Below are 20,789 nucleotides of genomic sequence, written 5' to 3'. Positions count from 1 at the left end.
GCGAGATTTCGTGTCCATTAGTTTCTATTTGTGACGTTTATAACGGCTGCAAAATCAGGAACATTTTAGTTGTTGGTCCATTTCAACCCCTAAAAATATTGCGGACATCTTTGAAAACAATTGGCCTAGCCCTTCTGAGCCTTACCCTACCCTTTTCGTGAGGATCGGACGATAATTGTAATCTGTATAAAATATCCTAAACCTGTGTTGTAAGGTGGAAAAATATTACAAAATGTATACCTTAATATTATAAAAAAAAATCGCATGCGATAAAAAATATGAACAAATAAAAAAAATGTCACAAAATACTACAAAATCTATATTAACATCATTTTTGACCTATTTTTATGGGTTTTTTTAGATTTTATACTTTTATGTTAAGAGCGCGTTCTGAATTGGCAAACTTTGTCAAAATCGGTCCAGCCATTCTTGAGATATAAGCATTCTATCTAACTTTCCTTTCCTTTGTATATACATATTGTGTATATTTCGCTATATATATCCGATATATTTACTATCGGTATCTACGTAAAGGTCAGAATTGACCTGTTCGTCTATTTATGATTTCGCCGAGACTAAAAATATTCGCGGTTTAATGGAAATTTGACTTTTACTTAACACAAATGTATAGTCTTTTTCACCCACTAAATATTACCCGATAACCATCAAAATTGGAAGGCTTCTGCCCAGCCCGAAACTCTAGCCCCATGCTAATTTACGCGTCGATTGGTCCATAATTGCGACCTGTAGAGTGATTACAAATTAACATGGACAGACGGACGGACGGACATACATAACTAGATCGACTCAGCTCGGCGAGCGGAAGATCCATATATACTTTCCTATGTGGGAAACCAATATTCCGTGGTGTTACATAATTTTTGGCCCAATCAAACTTATAATACCACCAACACATAGTGCTGTAGGGTATAAAAAACAAAAATGTGTTCAAAATGTCAACATTTACACAAAAAGTTGAAACATGAATGAAAATTGTAAAATTAAAGATATAGTTAATCTTTGGGAGAAATACAGTAATTTCTTCTATTCATATTAGTGAGAATTTCATCTATTTTCGTATAAATTCCCATTAAAATCAACAAATTAAATTCAAATTACTATGAATTACGAATCGTGCATTATGAATGGGCTACTTCGTGTACTTAATTCAGAAAGCGAACAACATGATTGAAAGTGCAATGAGAACATAGAATTTTATTCCATCCATGTGAATAAGGGCTACTTTTAACCTATCGAAAATCCACCTTATCAGAGTGTTTTTATTCCAACCTTCGTCATGCATATTAAGTAACCTCAAGTGTAGGGCCCCAATTGAAGGGACCATACAAAATGCTCACCCAGCTTATAAACTACGACTTCATAACATGCTGATTATCTTCATCCGCTCACGTAAAACAATCCATCTGTCTCCAAAATTTAATTTGATTAATTATAAGCATTCTTGAATTTCAAAACAGAGGAAAGTAAATAAAGTATACTCATCTTAAATAAATTAGATGTTACAACAAAAACTAGCAAAAAACACTCTCTTGATGAAACAGAAGATTGAAATGCAGTATACGAAGTCCTTTTTTATACCCTCTACCTTGAAAAGGAGGGTATATTAACTTTGTCATTCCGTTTGTAACATCCTTAAATATTCGTCTTAAACCCCATAAAGTATATATATATATTCATAATCAGCATAAAATTCTAAGTCGATTTAACGATGTCCGTCTGTCTGTCTGTCCGTCTGTCTGTCTATTGAAATCAAGATACAGACCATATTATTTGACGTAGAACGCCAAAATTTAGCAGAGCTATTTGCATTGTGTCTAGGATGGTTGATATTGAAAATAAGATATATCGGTCCACGTTCTGGTATAGTCCCCATATAACGGTACCTCCCGATATTCGGTATTTTGATTATTTATGCCACATTTTTTCACGGATTTGTCTGAAAATTGGTACTTGTAGGTCATAATGGGTCCCTGTGCTTGTGGCAAAACATTGCATGTATGGGTCCACGTTTTGGTATAGCCCCCATATAACGGTACCTCCCAATATTCGGTATTTTGATGGTTTTTGCCACATTTTTTCACTGATTTGTCTAAAAATTGGTATTTGTGGGTCATAATGGGTCCTAGTTCGTGTGGCGAAACATTATAATTATAAACGGTAGAATTACTCCAAATTCAATAGCTATAGAAGGTTTTCTGCAACTGCAAAGGACACATACAACAACATGCATATATCATATAACACCATGCAAGGTCCCTTAACTTTACAAAATTGTACGTGATATTCAGTCTAAACATGCAAGTTTAAAATAAAAGCATAGTGTGCAAAAAACTCATACATATTTCCTGCAAAGTAAGATTTTTCCTTCCAATAGAAGAATTCCTAAAAAAAACACAAATTTGTACTTGAATTGTTTGAAATCCTAATGTAACATCGTACAATTTCAAGCCAACATTATATATTTAACTGAAAGCTGAAAAGAAAAGAAGTAAAAACTAATGTACATATTTCCAATCAAAGATTTTGGAGTTTGGATATTTTTCTCTCTCATTTCTGATTTCATTCAAATCCTAGCCAATGTAAGCATAGTTCCAGCTAGCACATTTCCCAGCATCAGTTGCAATTGCAGGTCTAGCGTATTCATGTCCGCATTACTTATGCATTTGATTCAATATTTTAACACTACTCAATGCTTTTCCTAAATAATGTGTCTCACTTTCATTCTGATAGTTTATCGATTTGCATAAGGAATTTTGGGAAAAAGAAATATGTAAGCCGGCATAGCAATGAGGTTTTTCAAAATGAATGCCGTTAAATATGTACGTGTGGTATATTTCATTGGATACACATTTCTCGATACAATAATTTACAATTAAAAGAAAAATTAAATTGAATTGAACTGGACTGGACTGTACTGAACTGGATATCTAAGTTAATATTCAATCCATATCATATATGGACTATAATGAAGAAATACGTGTATTATTATAATAAAAAAACCAGACTGCATTTAATAGGTTCGTGACAACACAGACTTCATTCGATGAGTATACCCGTTAAAAATCGAAATCATGAAATTTTGGACTTTGTTGTGAACAATCAAATATCATTTTTTGTCGGATTCACTTCCAGCGCACTACATGCTCCAAAGGCATGCTATGTAGTATATCTAACTCCTTGCCTATTTAACTATATAAATTTGATATGGACATTTATAATCAATTATTTATTACGCGTATAAAATTCATCAGGAATTAGCGGAATTTAATTATCTACTATTGGATGTAACATACAATTTTATTGAATTTGCCAATCACGTTAACTATGTCGTAATATAAAGTGAACAATATTTATTTATGGCAACTAAACTTATTTTTTCGCATAGAAGTGAGATAAGTACATAATTGAGTGCAATTTTTGTACAAAATGCAGCCAATAAGATTACATCCAAATCGATCCACTACTTCTACTACTCAATATATACTTCCATTTCGATTTGTATACATTTGCGATTATACAGGTTATTTGTTGTTAGCTTGAAATACTCTATTCAGCATTACACATACACATTTGTTTGGCGGTTTTGCAATCAAAGACATCAATGATTGTCTCCATGTATTAGGTAGATAAAGCTTTCAACTCAGAGATATTGAAACGAACAGTTAAATTTGCCTTCCACTGATATGAAATTATAAAAGGACCCCTCTGACTATGAAAGCAAAAGATTATGAGAAGATGTTACAATGAGAACAATTACCAATTATATGAAGTGAAGGAACCTGTTGTATTTTTGTACATTAATTTCCAAAATTTAGTGGTTGCAATAACTAATGTAAACATACCAAAAGCTATAATATTTAATCTCGAAGATGTAATGCAGATATACATATACACACTGTTTAGAAAAATTCATCTCAATTTTATAATAAATGTAACCTGCATAGGCAGAGGAAGGACAGTCGGACTGACATGCATAAATCAATGCAGAAAGTGATTCTATGAAGATTCCCAAAAGTATATATGGGTCTATTTCGCCTCCTTCTCCATGTTGCAAACAAATGCACAAAGTCATAATACCCTTACTACTATGTGGTGTAGGGTATAATAAAATATATGCAGCAACTTGTATGCATACATATATACTATTTCATACGAATAAATAATATCTTTCTACACCATGCAATGTCCGTAAACTCTACAAAATATGTAAGAGCTTTACAATACAAAACGTGACATTCAGTATAAATATGTAGGTTAAAATGAGAACAACTTTGTAGTTTGAATATTTTACTCTCTCCTTTCAGATTTTATTCCAATTCTAGCCAATGTTTGCTTAGTTGCAGCAAGCGATTCTCCCAACTTCTTTTGCAAATGCAGGTCCGCTGCATACATGTCTTTATTCCTTATGCATTTGATTCCACATTTTAACACTCCTTAATACTTTTCTTAAATAATGTGCCTCACTTTCGTTCTAATGTCGATTTGCATACGAAAATTTGGCAAATCGAAATATGTATCCCTGCATAGCATTTCCTTCAAATTATTACTATTAAAAATGTACGTGTGGAAAATTACATTGAAAATATATTTGTAGAGCAAAAAAAATTACGAATAAACGAAAGAAGAAATTGAATTTCAGCATGAAATCGACTAATTAATTTCAACCAAATTATCCCATTCTCTATTTAAGTAGCTCAGACCGATATAACACAGTATACAACAAAACAAAACCCAGGTTGGTTGCACTCATCGCTATTTTAATTGTATGATTAAGAGAACTCCAATTATTTCCGTGAATAGAGCTGGAGAAGGGAAATTGTTTACTCCATTCATTTACTGTTTGTTTATTTAATTATGTTTTATTAACGTTTGCTGTGATTGCGGAAATAGGCAATGTGTACATGGAGTTGTAGTTAAAGATAACTTCAATAAAAGGGAAATAAAAAGCACTGTATTGTTTATATTTTTAAGCTTAAACATGAAAAGAGATTGCTACAAATAAAACAACAAGTTAAAAAGCTGTAAGTTCGGCCGGGCCGAACTTTGAATGTCCCACACTATTTGGAACGAACTTTTCAAAAATAATAATAATAATAATAATAAATAAATAAAATCCGTTAAAAATTCTGTTAAAATCTTAAAATTATATTAGGTCTATTCGAGGATGTGGACCTGCCTGTCATAAGCCATTGCAATATACAAATGCGAAACTTGAAAAAATAATTTGATGAATAATGTACCCAAAATCATAAAAATATCGAATATAGGAAGGTACCTTTCTTTGGGGGCTATACCAAAAAGTGAACTTGCACAAACAATTTTCTGTCATGCGATGTAGTATCCATTACGTACTTCAAATACAAAATTTGATACAATTCTGATGAATAATGTCGCTGAAATACCGAATATCAGGAGGTACCGTTCCATGGGGGCTTTACGAAGTCGTAGGCCTGCGCAGACAATTTTCTGTTATACTGGTGCTGTGGGACGCCATTCTGGAAGAATGTTTCAACCTAGGTAGAACTCTTTTTTAAGAAAAATGTTGTTGGTGTAATACTATTACTTTTGAGGTATATGTTCTCTTTGTGTTGGGGATCACGACTGTGACAGGGAGGGTTGAAACTGTATTCTGGTGCCACGACACAAGGATTATATTGAAATAAAGTACTGTAGGAGAGATTCAGGAAACGTTTACCCTCCGCAAAAGCAGCAAACTTTTCCCAGGGAAATCTTTCAGATAGCGAATGAATTTTGCCACATCACTATTATATCTCTTTCATAAAATAGAGTATGCAACATTTTATCTCTCTGAGAAAAGTTTAATATTTGCTAGTATTGAATGTTTATCACTAAAAATTTAGGATTTAGAGCACAATTTGTTAATAAATCATATTTTTTGCGAATATTGTGTGCTTTATTAAAAATCCAGTTAATATTTTCTACCTTGATTCGATTTGCCCGATTACACTTTCCTCTACTAACTGATTTCTAAATAACTTCTCCCTTACCAAGTATCATTTAGTTTGAGAGTAACTTTTTAAATTAATTACTACCACAGGTTCTCTTTTCAATTCTTTGATTGAAATCGAAAAATCTCTCATGTCCACTTCATTATTTCCATCCTTTTTCGCATTCATAAAATAAGGTAATCGTCAAGATTGTAGAGGGAAATCTCATTTAAATAAAATTCCGATTGACAAGTATTACTTGTGTGGTTCAACTCTTTGATATAGAAAGTGAGGTATACACTTTGGAGACCATTGCTTCTTCTGGCCTCAACAAATATGTTGTATATGCACATCCGTCAATGTATCGAAAATGCTATTGACATTTCAAGAAAATGGAAAATAAATATTGTGAAAAGTCAAGAGCCAAAAGAGTAATGAATTAAACTGAAGTCCATTAAAAACTCCTGTCAAATGGGAACCACTGCCGACAGTTGTTACTGAGTTTCAAAGAATTGTTGAAAAGGGAAATGACAACAAGAATTTCTTCGGAAATAATAATCGTGTTCGAATGTTGTGTGACAAAAAATTGAAGTTATTGAAAAAGTTTTGTAAGTCATTTCAATGCAATTCATTCATTCAACACTCCTTTTGACAGTGAAGAAAGTGATTAACGTTGCGGTCCGTTTGCCTTATTTTCATCCAAACTATATTCACAAAAAAAATGACCAAAATATAATTGACAATACTTACATTTCGTCTTCATTAATTTGGAATTAGGGAAAACATTTATTTATTTTGTCTGCTTGTATGGAGTTGTTGAAATGAATTGAATGGAAAACGAAATGAATTAATATCGGTTTAATGTGAATACTTTAAGGCTGAAAGAGTAAAGATTGTAAGCGACTTGTTCAACTTTCTCCCTAGTTATTATATAATAAGATTGACACTGTCTTCATTAATCTCCATTTGTTTGGAGACAGAAAAGTTTTTTTTAGAGATTCGTCACTTGTCTTCCTTTTAAATAAAATCACGAAAAAAGAGATATCATTGCAAAAATTCCAAAATCGGGAAAAAAAATCGAGAAAAAATTTCAATGGAATCGAATTTTAAAGTAGTCAGTAATTCTATTGTCAAACTTCGAAAGGACCTTTAAACATTTTCTGTAAAAAATCAGGGAACAAGATGAAGATTTTTTTCTTTTTATACCCTCCACCATACTATACTATTCATTTTGTCATTCCGTTTGTAACTCGTCGAAATAATGATCTTAGACCCAACAAAATATATAATCAGCGTAAAATTCTAAGACGATTTAGCAATGTCCGTCTGTCTGTCTGTTATAATCACGCTATCTTTCGAACGAATTGAGATAGAAGGCTAAAATTTTGCGCACATGTTTATTTTATCAGTAGTCAGCTTAAGTTCGTAAATGGGTCATATAGCCCCCATATATCGGTACCTTACGATATTCGGTATTTTGATGATTTTAGCGACAGTGTTCACCGGAATGGTTTCAAATTTGGCATTTGAAGTTCGAAATGGATACTACAGCCTAGGACAGAAAATTGCCTGTGCATGTCGACGTCTTGTTATAGCCCCCATATAACGGTACCTCCCAATATTCGGAATTGTTTCAAATTACGTATTTAGAGTTCGTAATGGGAACTACATTCTGTGACAGAAAATTGCCTATGCAGGTCCAGGTCTTCGTATAGGCCCCATATATCAGTACCTCCTTATATTCGGTATTTTGACGATTTTAGGTACTACTCATCGAAATTGTTTGAGATGTCGTATTTCAAGTTCGTAATGGAAGCTACAGCCTGTGACAGAAAATTGTCTATGCAGGTTCAGGTCTTCGTTTAGCTCCTACCGGTCTTCGTTTAGCTCATACTTAGCTCCGCCACCGTTTATTTCATGTTTCGAATTTGAATATGGCAATGGCTTGCGACAAACAATGCCTATGTAGGTGCACGTAGTACAGGCCCTAATATAACGGCTATATTCAGTATTTGTAAAATGTTGACGGAATTTTTGGCGATTGTTATATTTTTCGCAAATTTTCTAATTCGTTCTAAATGGTGGAAGGTATTCAAAGTTCGGCCCGGCCGAACTTACTGCTTTTAAATAGTTTTTTCTTCAATTTGGCTTACCATATTGAATTCAATCGGTTTTTTTTTTTTGTTGTAAACAAAATAAAGAATTATTTTCACCATATAAAAAAGTTATGTTAATTCTTTCATGTCTAAAATTGGCATCTAATTTTCAACTCCAGAACCAACATCGTGCTTCAGCATTTAAACAAACGTAAATAACAAAACGTTATGTGGCTCATTTCAAAACGTGGACCTACTTATTTCATATGACAATAATACGTCCAATGAGAACTCAAAATGCAAAATTCATTGGGACTGCATTTAGTGAAATGTCGAATTGGACATTTAGTAAGAGAAGTATTTCTATCTTTCCAGAAATTCTTCTCAAACTTTCAAGATACCTTAAATCGCATTTGCAGGTCATGATATGCGTCATAATGCCTGGATAAGGGTACAACCCGACTTCAAGTATATTTTACATTTCAACCATATTTTCCATACTAATTTCGGTAATTTGAGAAAAAACCATCCCGTGGTAGGGCAGGGAACTTTGTAAATCCGAAACACAAACAAACCAGTAAAGAAATTCTTAAAGTCGGGCGGGGCCGACTTTATGATACTCTACCCTACCTTGCTAATTTAGTAGAGCTCCGCATAACAATTAAAAGTTTTTATGGGAGAATTCAACCATACACGCTATGATTATAATTATAATTTAAAGTTCAAAGGACTAAATTTGCCGAAGCATTTGTATCTTTAAAATTCGCACTTGTATTGCCCATTTGGTGCAAAATTAATTTGAAATCGGATAAAGATATATATGGGAGCTATATCCAAATCGAAACCGATCTTGATAAAATTTGGCAAAGATATTTCTGAGCTGTATTTCATATATTTCCCTGAATATCGTTGTTACGGAGTGCATATTACGGCTGTGGGTAACAACTATGACAAGTCGGATGAACAGTATATATGGGAGCTATAACTATTTCTAAACCGATCTTCGCCAAATTTGACATACTAGCTTCTAGACTCAATTCGGTTGTAAGTGCCAAATGCCATCCCGTTTGGAAAAATGTTATACGTTTGGTGCACAATAAAATGTAAATCGGACGAAGTTATATATGGGAGCTATATCCAAATCTGAACCGACCTAGATAAAATTTATCAAATGTCTTTCTGAGCTGTATTTGATATATTTCCCCAAATTTTGTTGTTACAGAGTGCATATTACGGCTGCGGAGGACAAAAATAACAAATCGGATGAACAATATATATGGGAGCTAACCGATTAACCGATTTCGATCAAATTTGACATACTTATTTTCAGGCCTAATTTGATTGTATGTGCAAAATTCCATACTATTCCATATTACACGTTTGGTGCACAATAAAAGGTAAATCGGACGACGATATATATGGGAGATATATCTTAATTTTGACCGATTATCTCCAATTTCAATAGGGTTCGTCCTTGGGCCAAACAAATGATTTTTGCAAAATTTCATCTGGATAGGGCAATAAATGCGAACTGCACTTTGTTAACAAAAATACATGGACAGACGGACGGACATGCATAAATCGACTCAGAATGTGGTTCTATGTAGATCATCAAAAGGAACTATGGGTCTATCTCCTTTCCTTTTGCCTGTTACAAACAAATGCACAAAAACATAATACCCTGACCACCTTGTGGTGTAGGGTATAAAAAAAAAAAAACAAGTAAAAAAGCTGTAAGTTATTCCGGGCCAAACTTTGAATACCCTCCAGCATTTGGAACGAACTTGGCAATTCTCAAAAACAAAAAATTCTGTTAAAATCTTAAAAATACCGAATGTAGCTGTTATATTGCGGTCTATACGAAGACATGCACCTGCGTAGGTGACATTTGTCAAAAGCCATTACAATATTCAAATGCAAAACTTAAAAAAATCGGTTATAATGTCGATAAAATCAAAATATAGAATATCGGAAGGTACCGTTAAATGGGGGCTATACGAAAACGTAGACCTGTACAGACAATTTTCTGCCGTAGGCTGTAGTATCCATTACCAACTGTAGTATCCATTACGAACACTAAAATCATCGCATATCGGGAGGTACCGTTATATATGGGCTTTACGACGACGTGGACGTGCACAGACAATTTTCTGTCATAGGCTGTAGTATCCATTACGAACTTCAAATACCAAATTTGAAACAATTCTGGTGAAAAATGTCCATAAAATCATTAAAATACAAAGACAATTTTCTGTCTTAGGCTGTGGTATCCATTATGGAGTTTCCGGTAAATAAATTCGCAAAAATCATCGGACATTTTATTTTTTGAAGATTTCAATTTCATTCCAAATGGTGGAGGGTATTTAAAGTTCGGCCCGGCCTAACTTACTGTTTTTTAACTTGTTAATATTTTAATATTTTTAACGATCTCCTTTCTCAAATTAGTGTTGTCTACCATCCACATCAAAATACTTCCCAGAGAACGGCCCTTGTAAGCCATCATCCACACCAAATATGCCTGATGAGCCGCTTAACCAACGGCGAAACGCGTCTCATAGTGGTGAGTGTGTGATAGTGTCTATCTGGCCTTCCTTTTCACTGCAAATTTCAGATCATTAAGCTCGTCTCGACAGAGAAAACAAAAACATTTCCATTGTGATCCATTTTTCTTCTTTTATCATTTCAATTAATCATTAATTTCCTCATTAAACTTTTTTCATTTCCCCACTCACTTCCACACGCTTTATAGTAGCAAAGTTTCTTTGCTTTCTTATGTTGCCACAAACAATGGTTTAAAATTATATAAAGTAGTTGTAGCCATTTTTCTTCAAAATCCTCTATTTCCTATGGTTAAGACTGTTGTTCGGATTTCCATTCATTGCCAAAATGGCTATTTAGTTAAAAGCTTATTTAAAAATTTCTTAGTTTGGAAAAAGGGCGTAAGAATACTTTGTTTAAAAGGCGAAGAAATAGGTTAGTTCTACTCTTTGGTGTTAATTTCAGCAGAAGTCGTAACCTATTGTTTTTTTAGTATTTCACAGCCAGTACATCTGTTCAAAGGGTTTTTGGATGTTGTTTGTTTCACATAACGGGTAATACCAACAATTGCTGTCATGCACATAAAATGAGAGGGGCAAAATGCGATGTAGCTCCACTTTTTATAGTTTTAGGTGCTTACTTTCTCAATGTTTGCATTAAATCGCATTTTAAACAATGGGTTTTGTCTCTCATTTTGCCTTCTTATTCTTGAGTTGTTATCTTTTCTTCCTCTTCCAAAAGCTGAAAGTACATCTTTTATCTGATTTATGTTGACAACAGCAGCAGCAATGCTGCTGTTAAAATTTTACAAAAATCATTTTAATTAAATTCAAGTCCAAAAGTCAAAAGTTTTCTTTCTTAGATAGTTATAATGGAGACAACGCAAGATTAATAATGGGGACTATCCTATGAGCAAAAAGTGACATATAACTGCAAAATAATACAAAATATTAAAAGTCTATGTTGGAAAATGTATTTTGTACCTATGCCAGAATTGTATAATTTTATACCATCCTCCTGAAAGATTAATCCGGCAGATTTTTTTTTTGAAATATTTTTCCTAAAACCAAGTGTTTTCTAGAGGGAAACATAAAATGGCTCACTGTGCAGCAATAAAAAATAGGGCACGCTTATGAATGGCACTGCAGGAAATGCCGTTAAAAGAGCTTTCTAAAACGTTATTACTTGGCCAAATCGATCGTGGAAAATTAGAGAAAAATTGATTTTTCTTATTTTTCAAAAGTTATCAACGAGTCCCACTGTGCGAAAACTGAAAATAGTGCTAGCTAATAGTACTTTCAACATATAAACACTCGGGCAGTTTTTTTTTTTTTTAAAGTATTTTTCTTAATAATTTTTCCTAAAATAGTGCACACTTATGAATGGTACTGCAGGAAAGGTCGTTTCAAGAGCTTTCTAAAACGCTATTACTTGGCCAAATCGATCGTGGAAAATTAGAGAAAAATGGTTTTTTTTCTAATTTTTCAAAAGTTATCAACGAGTCCCACTGTGCGAAAACTAAAAATAGTGCAAGCTTATGGAATAGCACGTTGGAAAGCCCATGAGGTGTACTTTCAAGATATAAACACTCCTGAAAGCTTTTCCCTAAAATCAAGTGTTTTCTAGAGGGAAACATAAAATGGCCCACTGTGCAGCAAGAGCTTTCCGTATTTATGAGAGAACATCCAGGCGTTTCATTCATCTTTTGCGTTATTTGACTCATTTTAGAAATGTACAAAAAATATCAATAAATGAAAACAACTTGTTGCCTGTAATTTTAAATAATTCTGACAGGAAGCGGGTATAGCCTTAAGGCTGTATTTCTGTAGTTTTACGAAGCTGTTCTACCTCCTTATTGTACCATGGTATAATCTGCACACATTACCAAACTATCGCTAACATCGATGTTTTTCTCGATAGTCTGGTAATGTGCCATTCATTTAGGCATGTGAAATATATTCGAGGGAACAAAGTATAATCTGCGCACATTACCAAACTATCGTTAACATCGACGTTGGAGGGAAATATTGTAATTGTTGATTTGTATTGAAGAACAAGACACCTGAAACTTGGGTAGGTATACATTTTTGTGAATTTTTATTGTTGAATTTTAATAAAATTATGCTCTGTTACAAAAACGCAAGGATTTAAAACTATTTAATAAGATAACTAATTTTCCTTTCAGGTATTGAAAAAAAGCAAAAAGCAGTAAATGATTGCTGGGTTTGGAACAGACAAAAAGTCCAAATCTGGCACGTTGTAAGGATAATATTGGTCCATTCTTTCGGAACCTTTCCAAGTCTAGCATGTCGAAATATGTATTTGAGTAAACGGACATTGACTGAGGGTATACATCTGTCGATAGAACCGACTGATACTTTTTAGCTTGTTTTTTATATTGCACACAATTTTTTTCAATTTGATATACCAAATCGAATTGTACATTTTGTATTTTTTAAGTATTTTCGCAACAGTGTAGAAAAATTAGTGTACACTTTATATTAACCTCTGTAGAACGAAATAAGTATTCTCTACTTATAATACCTCTGATAACATAATTAATCTTATTAAAATGAAAAAACTATTACTAATTGTAGTAAAAAAATAAGAAAAACGCAAACTTAAAAATCGATGTAAAACATATGTAAAAAAACTAAAAAATAGATTAATTCAAAAAAAAAAAAAAAAACTCGCTTCTATAGAAAACCTTATGATGTACCACCTTCATAATTTTCCTCATTTTCATGGCTTTATTCCACATCCGTTACGCGATAACATCTTTATTCTGCCTCAAATTGAGATTCTCCAATTCGGTAGATAAATTAGTGAAAGACGAGGGTTGTAGGGGATAACGCTTTCGTTGTGGCAATGGCTGTTGTTGAACATATACGGATTGGTGATTTTGTTCTTCCTGTTGTTGCGATTGCTCTGGCTGAATATGATGTAAAACTGGCTGTTGTTGAATTTCTATAAAGTGGTGGTTTGTATGTTGCGACAGCTGTGGCTGAAAATGTTGTGCCACTGGCTGTTGGTGTTGTTGCGACTGCTGGTGCTGGATATGCACTTGCTGTTGGTGAGTCTGCACTATGTGGTGTTGTTGTGCCTGTAAATGAATCAGCTGTTGTGGAGTGTGGATAAAATTAGGTTGGACAAAAATAGGTTTGATGAAAAGTACTGTGGCACAAACTGCTGAAAGTGTTGCTGGAATGTTGGGTCTGGATATTGTGTGCAGCCGTATTGTTGCACTTGATTGTAATGCGAATGTTGTGGGCCATAACGTTCTTGTCTGCTGTGAGTATTCGGCCATGGATTGCCATAACGTTCTTGCCTGTTGCGCGTATCCGGCTGTTGCCTTTTTAATGCCTCGATTTTTTTTCGAATTTTCTTATTAGTCTCTGCCTTTGCAGAAACTGATTCTTTCTCCTGTTACCTATTGCCAAAAAGAATTTATATAATACAAGTTTTTTTTAAAAATTTTATTATACAAAACTTACCATTTTTCAAATTAACGAATGCGAAGGAATTTCACGAATTCTTATTATTTTGTTGAGGCTTCACTTAAACTTTTTAGCTTTCTTTTGCAAACTCCGTTATTTTTTAGCACATCAAAGCCACTGTTATTTACGCCAGGCGTTAACCCAAAGAAAGCGGTTACTTTATGTAACCTTTTGGTGTTTGCTGACGGCGATAAAATAAGTACCCGATTGTTGTAACGCTTTAAATTGTTTTTCGCACAGACGTTTACGTCTAACGTTCTTATAAAAAAAACATCTATTGTAAAATTTGTAAATATTTATGATATTTTATTATATATTATGTAATGTACAACTCACACATACACAAACACCTTTATCATAATTAATGTAGGGGTACGTAAGATGTAATGAACTCCTAAAAAAATTATAATATTAAGAAAAGGCTATCTATACATCGGACATAACTTGCAGCTTTAATTAAATTAATATTTTTACTTTTAATGCTGTTTTGTTTTTTAATTTATGAACATATTGACTGTATGTTGTTTTACGTTAAATACACTTTTACAAATAACTTATAAAGTTAACGGCACCGTAATTACACATATCGGCGTCTAAATTGAAGTGCAGCGTCGACATTTATTTTTCAGTTTGTTTCGAAAACGAAAAGCAAAAATGTTAAACGTTAAAAGAAAATTATTTTGTTATATATGTAGGCTTTTCTTTCTAAATTATAAAAGGAAGGGACAGTCTATAGATAGTTTTAGGTAGTTAAGTGACAACACTCTGTGTGCAGAATTATTCGAAAAGCTAAATAAGCAACTTAACTTATCCACGCACATTGAGCTACGGTAAAATTATTTGCGACAGCAGAAAAAAAAGAAAGCGAATATTCTCTCGTTTTAAAGCTGCAGTAAGTACTACAAACTTTCCATGTGATGAATAATATTGTAATATAAATATTTACTGACAATCATCTTATATGTAGTAAAGGAAGTAGTCAATGTATGCTCTGTTACAGAGATGCAAGGATTTAAAACTATTTAATAAGATAACTAATTTTTCTTTAAGGTATTGAAAAAAAGCAAAAACCAGTAAATGATTGCTGGGTTTGGAACAGACAAAAAGTCAAAATCTGGCACGTTGTAAGGATAATATTGGCCCAGTCTTTCGGAACCTTTCCAAGTCAAGTATGTCGAAATATGTATTTGAGTAAACGGACATTGTCTGAGGGTATACATCTGTCGATAGAACCGACTGATACTTTTTAACTTGTTTTTTATTTTGCACACAATTTTTTCAATTTGATATATCAAACCGAATTGTACATTTTGTATTTTTTAAGTCTTTTCGCAACAGTGTAGAAAATCAAATTAGTGTACAGTTTATAACAACCTCTGTAGAACCAAATTAGTATTATCTACTTATAATAGCTCTGATTTTGAAATGAAAATAGAGGGCAAATTACGAGTTATAAAATATATATTTCATATCTTATAAAATATTTATATCTAACATAATTAAACTTATTAAAACGAAAAAACGATTACTAATTGTAGTAAAAAAATAAGAAAAACGCAAAACTTAAGAATAGATGTAAAAACATATGTAAAAAAAAAAAAACTAAAAAATAGATTAATTCAAAAACAAAAAAACTCTCTTTTATAGAAAACCTTATGATGTACCAACTTCATCATTTTCCTCATTTTCATAGCTTGATTCCACACCCGTTACGCGATCACTGTCTTTACTCTGCCTCAAATTGAGATTCTCCAATTCGGTAGGTAAATGATTAAAAGACGAGGGTTGTAGCGGATAACGCTTTCGTTGTGGCTATGGCTGTTGTTGAACATATACGGATTGGAGATTTTGTTCTTCCTGTTGTTGCTGAATATGATGTAAAACTGGCTGTTGTTGAATTTCTATAAAGTGGTGGTTTGTATGTTGCGACAGCTGTGGCTGAAAATGTAGTGCCACTGGCTGTTGGTGTTGTTGAGACTGCTGGTGCTGGATATGATGTGAAACTGGCTGTTGTTAGATTTGTACATAGTGGTGGTTTGTGTGTTCCGACAGCTGTGGCTGAAAATGTTGTGCCACTGGCTGTTGGCGTTGTTGCAAATGCTGGTGCTGTATATGCACTTGCTGTTGGTGAGTCTCCACTATGTGGTGTTGTTGTGCCTGTAAATGCATCGGCTGTTGTGGAGTGTGGACAAAATTAGGTTGGAATGTTGCAAAAAAAATTGATGGAAAGTACTGTGGCACAAACTGCTGAAAGTGTTGCTGGAATGTTGGTTCTGGATATTGTTTGCAGCGGTATTGTTGTACTTGATTATAATGCGAATGTTGTGGGCCATAACGTTCTTGTCTGCTGTGAGTATTCGGCCATGGATGGCCATAACGTTCTTGCCTGTTGCGCGTATCCGGCAGTTGCCTTTTTAATGCCTCGATTTTTTTCGAATTTTCTTATTAGTCTCTGCCTTTGGAGAAACTGATTTTTTCTCCTGCTACCTGGAGCCACGCTAACTAGTAAATTTAGCGGTATCTTAAATGGATACTAGATATTGCCAAAAACAGATTATATAATACAAGTTTTTTTTAAAATATTATTATACAAAACTTACTATTTTTTGAATGAACGAATTTCACGAATTCTTATTATTTTGTTGAAGCTTCACTTAAACTTTTTAGCTTTCTTTTGCCAAACTCCGTTAACCTTTTGGTGTTTGCTGACGGCGATAAAATAAGTACCCGATTGTTGTAACGTCTTAAATTGTTTTTCGCACAGACGTTTACGTCTAACGTTTATATTTATGATATTTTATTAAATACTATATAATGTACAACTCACACATACACAAACACATTTATCATAATTATATGTTAATGTAGGGCCCTAAGGGTTTGTAAGATGTAATGAACTCCTAAAAAAATTATAATATTAAGAAAAGGCATCTATACATCGGACATAACTTGCAGCTTTAATTAAATTAATATTTTTACTTTTAATGTTGCTTTGTTTTTTAATTTATGAACATATTGACTATATGTTGTTTTACGTTAAATACACTTTTCAAATAACTTATAAAGTTAACGGCACCGTAATTACACATATCGGCGTCTAAATTGAAGTGCAGCGTCGAAATTTATTTTTCAGTTTGTTTCGAAAACGAAAAGCAAAAATGTTAAACGTTAAAAGAAAATTATTTTGTTATATATGTAGGCTTTTCTTTCTAAATTATAAAAGGAAGGGACAGTCTATAGATAGTTTTAGGTAGTTAAGTGACAACACTCTGTATGCAGAATTATTCGAAAAGCTAAATAAGCAACTTAACTTATCCACGCACATTGAGCTACGGTAAAATTATTTGCGACAGCAGAAAAAAAAGAAAGCGAGTATTCTCTCGTTTTAAAGCTGCAGTAAGTACTACAAACTTTCCATGTGATGAATAATATTGTAATATAAATATTTACTGACAATCATCTTATATGTAGTAAAGGAAGTAGTCAATGTATGCTCTGTTACAGAGATGCAAGGATTTAAAACTATTTAATAAGATAACTAATTTTCCTTTAAGGTATTGAAAAAAAAGCAAAAACCAGTAAATGATTGCTGGGTTTGGAACAGACAAAAAGTCAAAATCTGGCACGTTGTAAGGATAATATTGGCCCAGTCTTTCGGAACCTTTCCAAGTCAAGTATGTCGAAATATGTATTTGAGTAAACGGACATTGTCTGAGGGTATACATCTGTCGATAGAACCGACTGATACTTTTTAACTTGTTTTTTATTTTGCACACAATTTTTTCAATTTGATATATCAAACCGAATTGTACATTTTGTATTTTTTAAGTCTTTTCGCAACAGTGTAGAAAATCAAATTAGTGTACAGTTTATAACAACCTCTGTAGAACCAAATTAGTATTATCTACTTATAATAGCTCTGATTTTGAAATGAAAATAGAGGGCAAATTACGAGTTATAAAATATATATTTCATATCTTATAAAATATTTATATCTAACATAATTAAACTTATTAAAACGAAAAAACGATTACTAATTGTATTAAAAAAATAAGAAAAACGCAAACTTAAGAATCGATGTAAAAACATATGTAAAAAAAAAAACTAAAAAATAGATTAATTCAAAAACAAAAAAACTCTCCTTTATAGAAAACCTTATGATGTACCAACTTCATCATTTTCCTCATTTTCATAGCTTGATTCCACACCCGTTACGCGATCACTGTCTTTACTCTGCCTCAAATTGAGATTCTCCAATTCGGTAGGTAAATGATTAAAAGACGAGGGTTGTAGTGGATAACGCTTTCGTTGTGGCTATGGCTGTTGTTGAACATATACGGATTGGTGATTTTGTTCTTCCTGTTGTTGCTGAATATGATGTAAAACTGGCTGTTGTTGAATTTCTATAAAGTGGTGGTTTGTATGTTGCGACAGCTGTGGCTGAAAATGTAGTGCCACTGGCTGTTGGTGTTGTTGAGACTGCTGGTGCTGGATATGATGTGAAACTGGCTGTTGTTAGATTTGTACATAGTGGTGGTTTGTGTGTTCCGACAGCTGTGGCTGAAAATGTTGTGCCACTGGCTGTTGGTGTTGTTGCAAATGCTGGTGCTGTATATGCACTTGCTGTTGGGGAGTCTCCACTATGTGGTGTTGTTGTGCCTGTAAATGCATCGGCTGTTGTGGAGTGTGGACAAAATTAGGTTGGAATGTTGCAAAAAAATTTGATGAAAAGTACTGTGGCACAAATTGCTGAAAGTGTTGCTGGAATGTTGGTTCTGGATATTGTTTGCAGCGGTATTGTTGTACTTGATTATAATGCGAATGTTGTGGGCCATAACGTTCTTGTCTGCTGTGAGTATTCGGCCATGGATGGCCATAACGTTCTTGCCTGTTGCGCGTATCCGGCAGTTGCCTTTTTAATGCCTCGATTTTTTCGAATTTTCTTATTAGTCTCTGCCTTTGGAGAAACTGATTTTTTCTCCTGCTACCTGGAGCCACGCTAACTAGTATCTTAAATGGATACTAGATATTGCCAAAAACAGATTATATAATACAAGTTTTTTTAAAATATTATTATACAAAACTTACTATTTTTTGAATGAACGAATTTCACGAATTCTTATTATTTTGTTGAAGCTTCACTTAAACTTTTTAGCTTTCTTTTGCCAAACTCCGTTAACCTTTTGGTGTTTGCTGACGGCGATAAAATAAGTACCCGATTGTTGTAACGTCTTAAATTGTTTTTCGCACAGACGTTTACGTCTAACGTTTATATTTATGATATTTTATTAAATACTATATAATGTACAACTCACACATACACAAACACATTTATCATAATTATATGTTAATGTAGGGCCCTAAGGGTTTGTAAGATGTAATGAACTCCTAAAAAAATTATAATATTAAGAAAAGGCATCTATACATCGGACATAACTTGCAGCTTTAATTAAATTAATATTTTTACTTTTAATGTTGCTTTGTTTTTTAATTTATGAACATATTGACTATATGTTGTTTTACGTTAAATACACTTTTCAAATAACTTATAAAGTTAACGGCACCGTAATTACACATATCGGCGTCTAAATTGAAGTGCAGCGTCGAAATTTATTTTTCAGTTTGTTTCGAAAACAAAAAGCAAAAATGTTAAACGTTAAAAGAAAATTATTTTGTTATATATGTAGGCTTTTCTTTCTAAATTATAAAAGGAAGGGACAGTCTATAGATAGTTTTAGGTAGTTAAGTGACAACACTCTGTATGCAGAATTATTCGAAAAGCTAAATAAGCAACTTAACTTATCCACGCACATTGAGCTACGGTAAAATTATTTGCGACAGCAGAAAAAAAAGAAAGCGAGTATTCTCTCGTTTTAAAGCTGCAGTAAGTACTACAAACTTTCCATGTGATGAATAATATTGTAATATAAATATTTACTGACAATCATCTTATATGTAGTAAAGGAAGTAGTCAATGTATGCTCTGTTACAGAGATGCAAGGATTTAAAACTATTTAATAAGATAACTAATTTTCCTTTAAGGTATTGAAAAAAAAGCAAAAACCAGTAAATGATTGCTGGGTTTGGAACAGACAAAAAGTCAAAATCTGGCACGATGTAAGGATAATATTGGCCCAGTCTTTCGGAACCTTTCCAAGTCAAGTATGTCGAAATATGTATTTGAGTAAACGGACATTGTCTGAGGGTATACATCTGTCGATAGAACCGACTGATACTTTTTAACTTGTTTTTTATTTTGCACACAATTTTTTCAATTTGATATATCAAACCGAATTGTACATTTTGTATTTTTTAAGTCTTTTCGCAACAGTGTAGAAAATCAAATTAGTGTACAGTTTATAACAACCTCTGTAGAACCAAATTAGTATTATCTACTTATAATAGCTCTGATTTTGAAATGAAAATAGAGGGCAAATTACGAGTTATAAAATATATATTTCATATCTTATAAAATATTTATATCTAACATAATTAAACTTATTAAAACGAAAAAACGATTACTAATTGTAGTAAAAAAATAAGAAAAACGCAAACTTAAGAATCGATGTAAAAACATATGTAAAAAAAAAACTAAAAAATAGATTAATTCAAAAACAAAAAAACTCTCTTTTATAGAAAACCTTATGATGTACCAACTTCATCATTTTCCTCATTTTCATAGCTTGATT

General features: G+C 32.9%; 1 protein-coding gene across 1 annotated transcript; it reads right to left on the bottom strand.

The window, feature by feature from the left end:
• Nucleotides 1-13,367: 13,367 nt before the first annotated feature.
• LOC131806261 (serine/threonine-protein kinase phg2-like) lies at nt 13,368-16,475 on the bottom strand. The gene is made up of 4 exons (XM_059130224.1): nt 16,346-16,475; nt 15,989-16,272; nt 15,769-15,912; nt 13,368-13,721 (listed from the first exon to the last, which is right to left on the bottom strand). The coding sequence occupies exons 1-4, from the start codon at nt 16,473-16,475 to the stop codon at nt 13,368-13,370; spliced, it is 912 nt and encodes a 303-aa protein (XP_058986207.1).
• Nucleotides 16,476-20,789: the final 4,314 nt, after the last annotated feature.

This window comes from Musca domestica, unplaced genomic scaffold (genome assembly GCF_030504385.1).
Source record: "Musca domestica strain aabys unplaced genomic scaffold, Musca_domestica.polishedcontigs.V.1.1 7, whole genome shotgun sequence".
Taxonomy (NCBI): domain Eukaryota; kingdom Metazoa; phylum Arthropoda; class Insecta; order Diptera; family Muscidae; genus Musca; species Musca domestica.
This window is presented reverse-complemented; position numbering and strand designations above follow the sequence as displayed.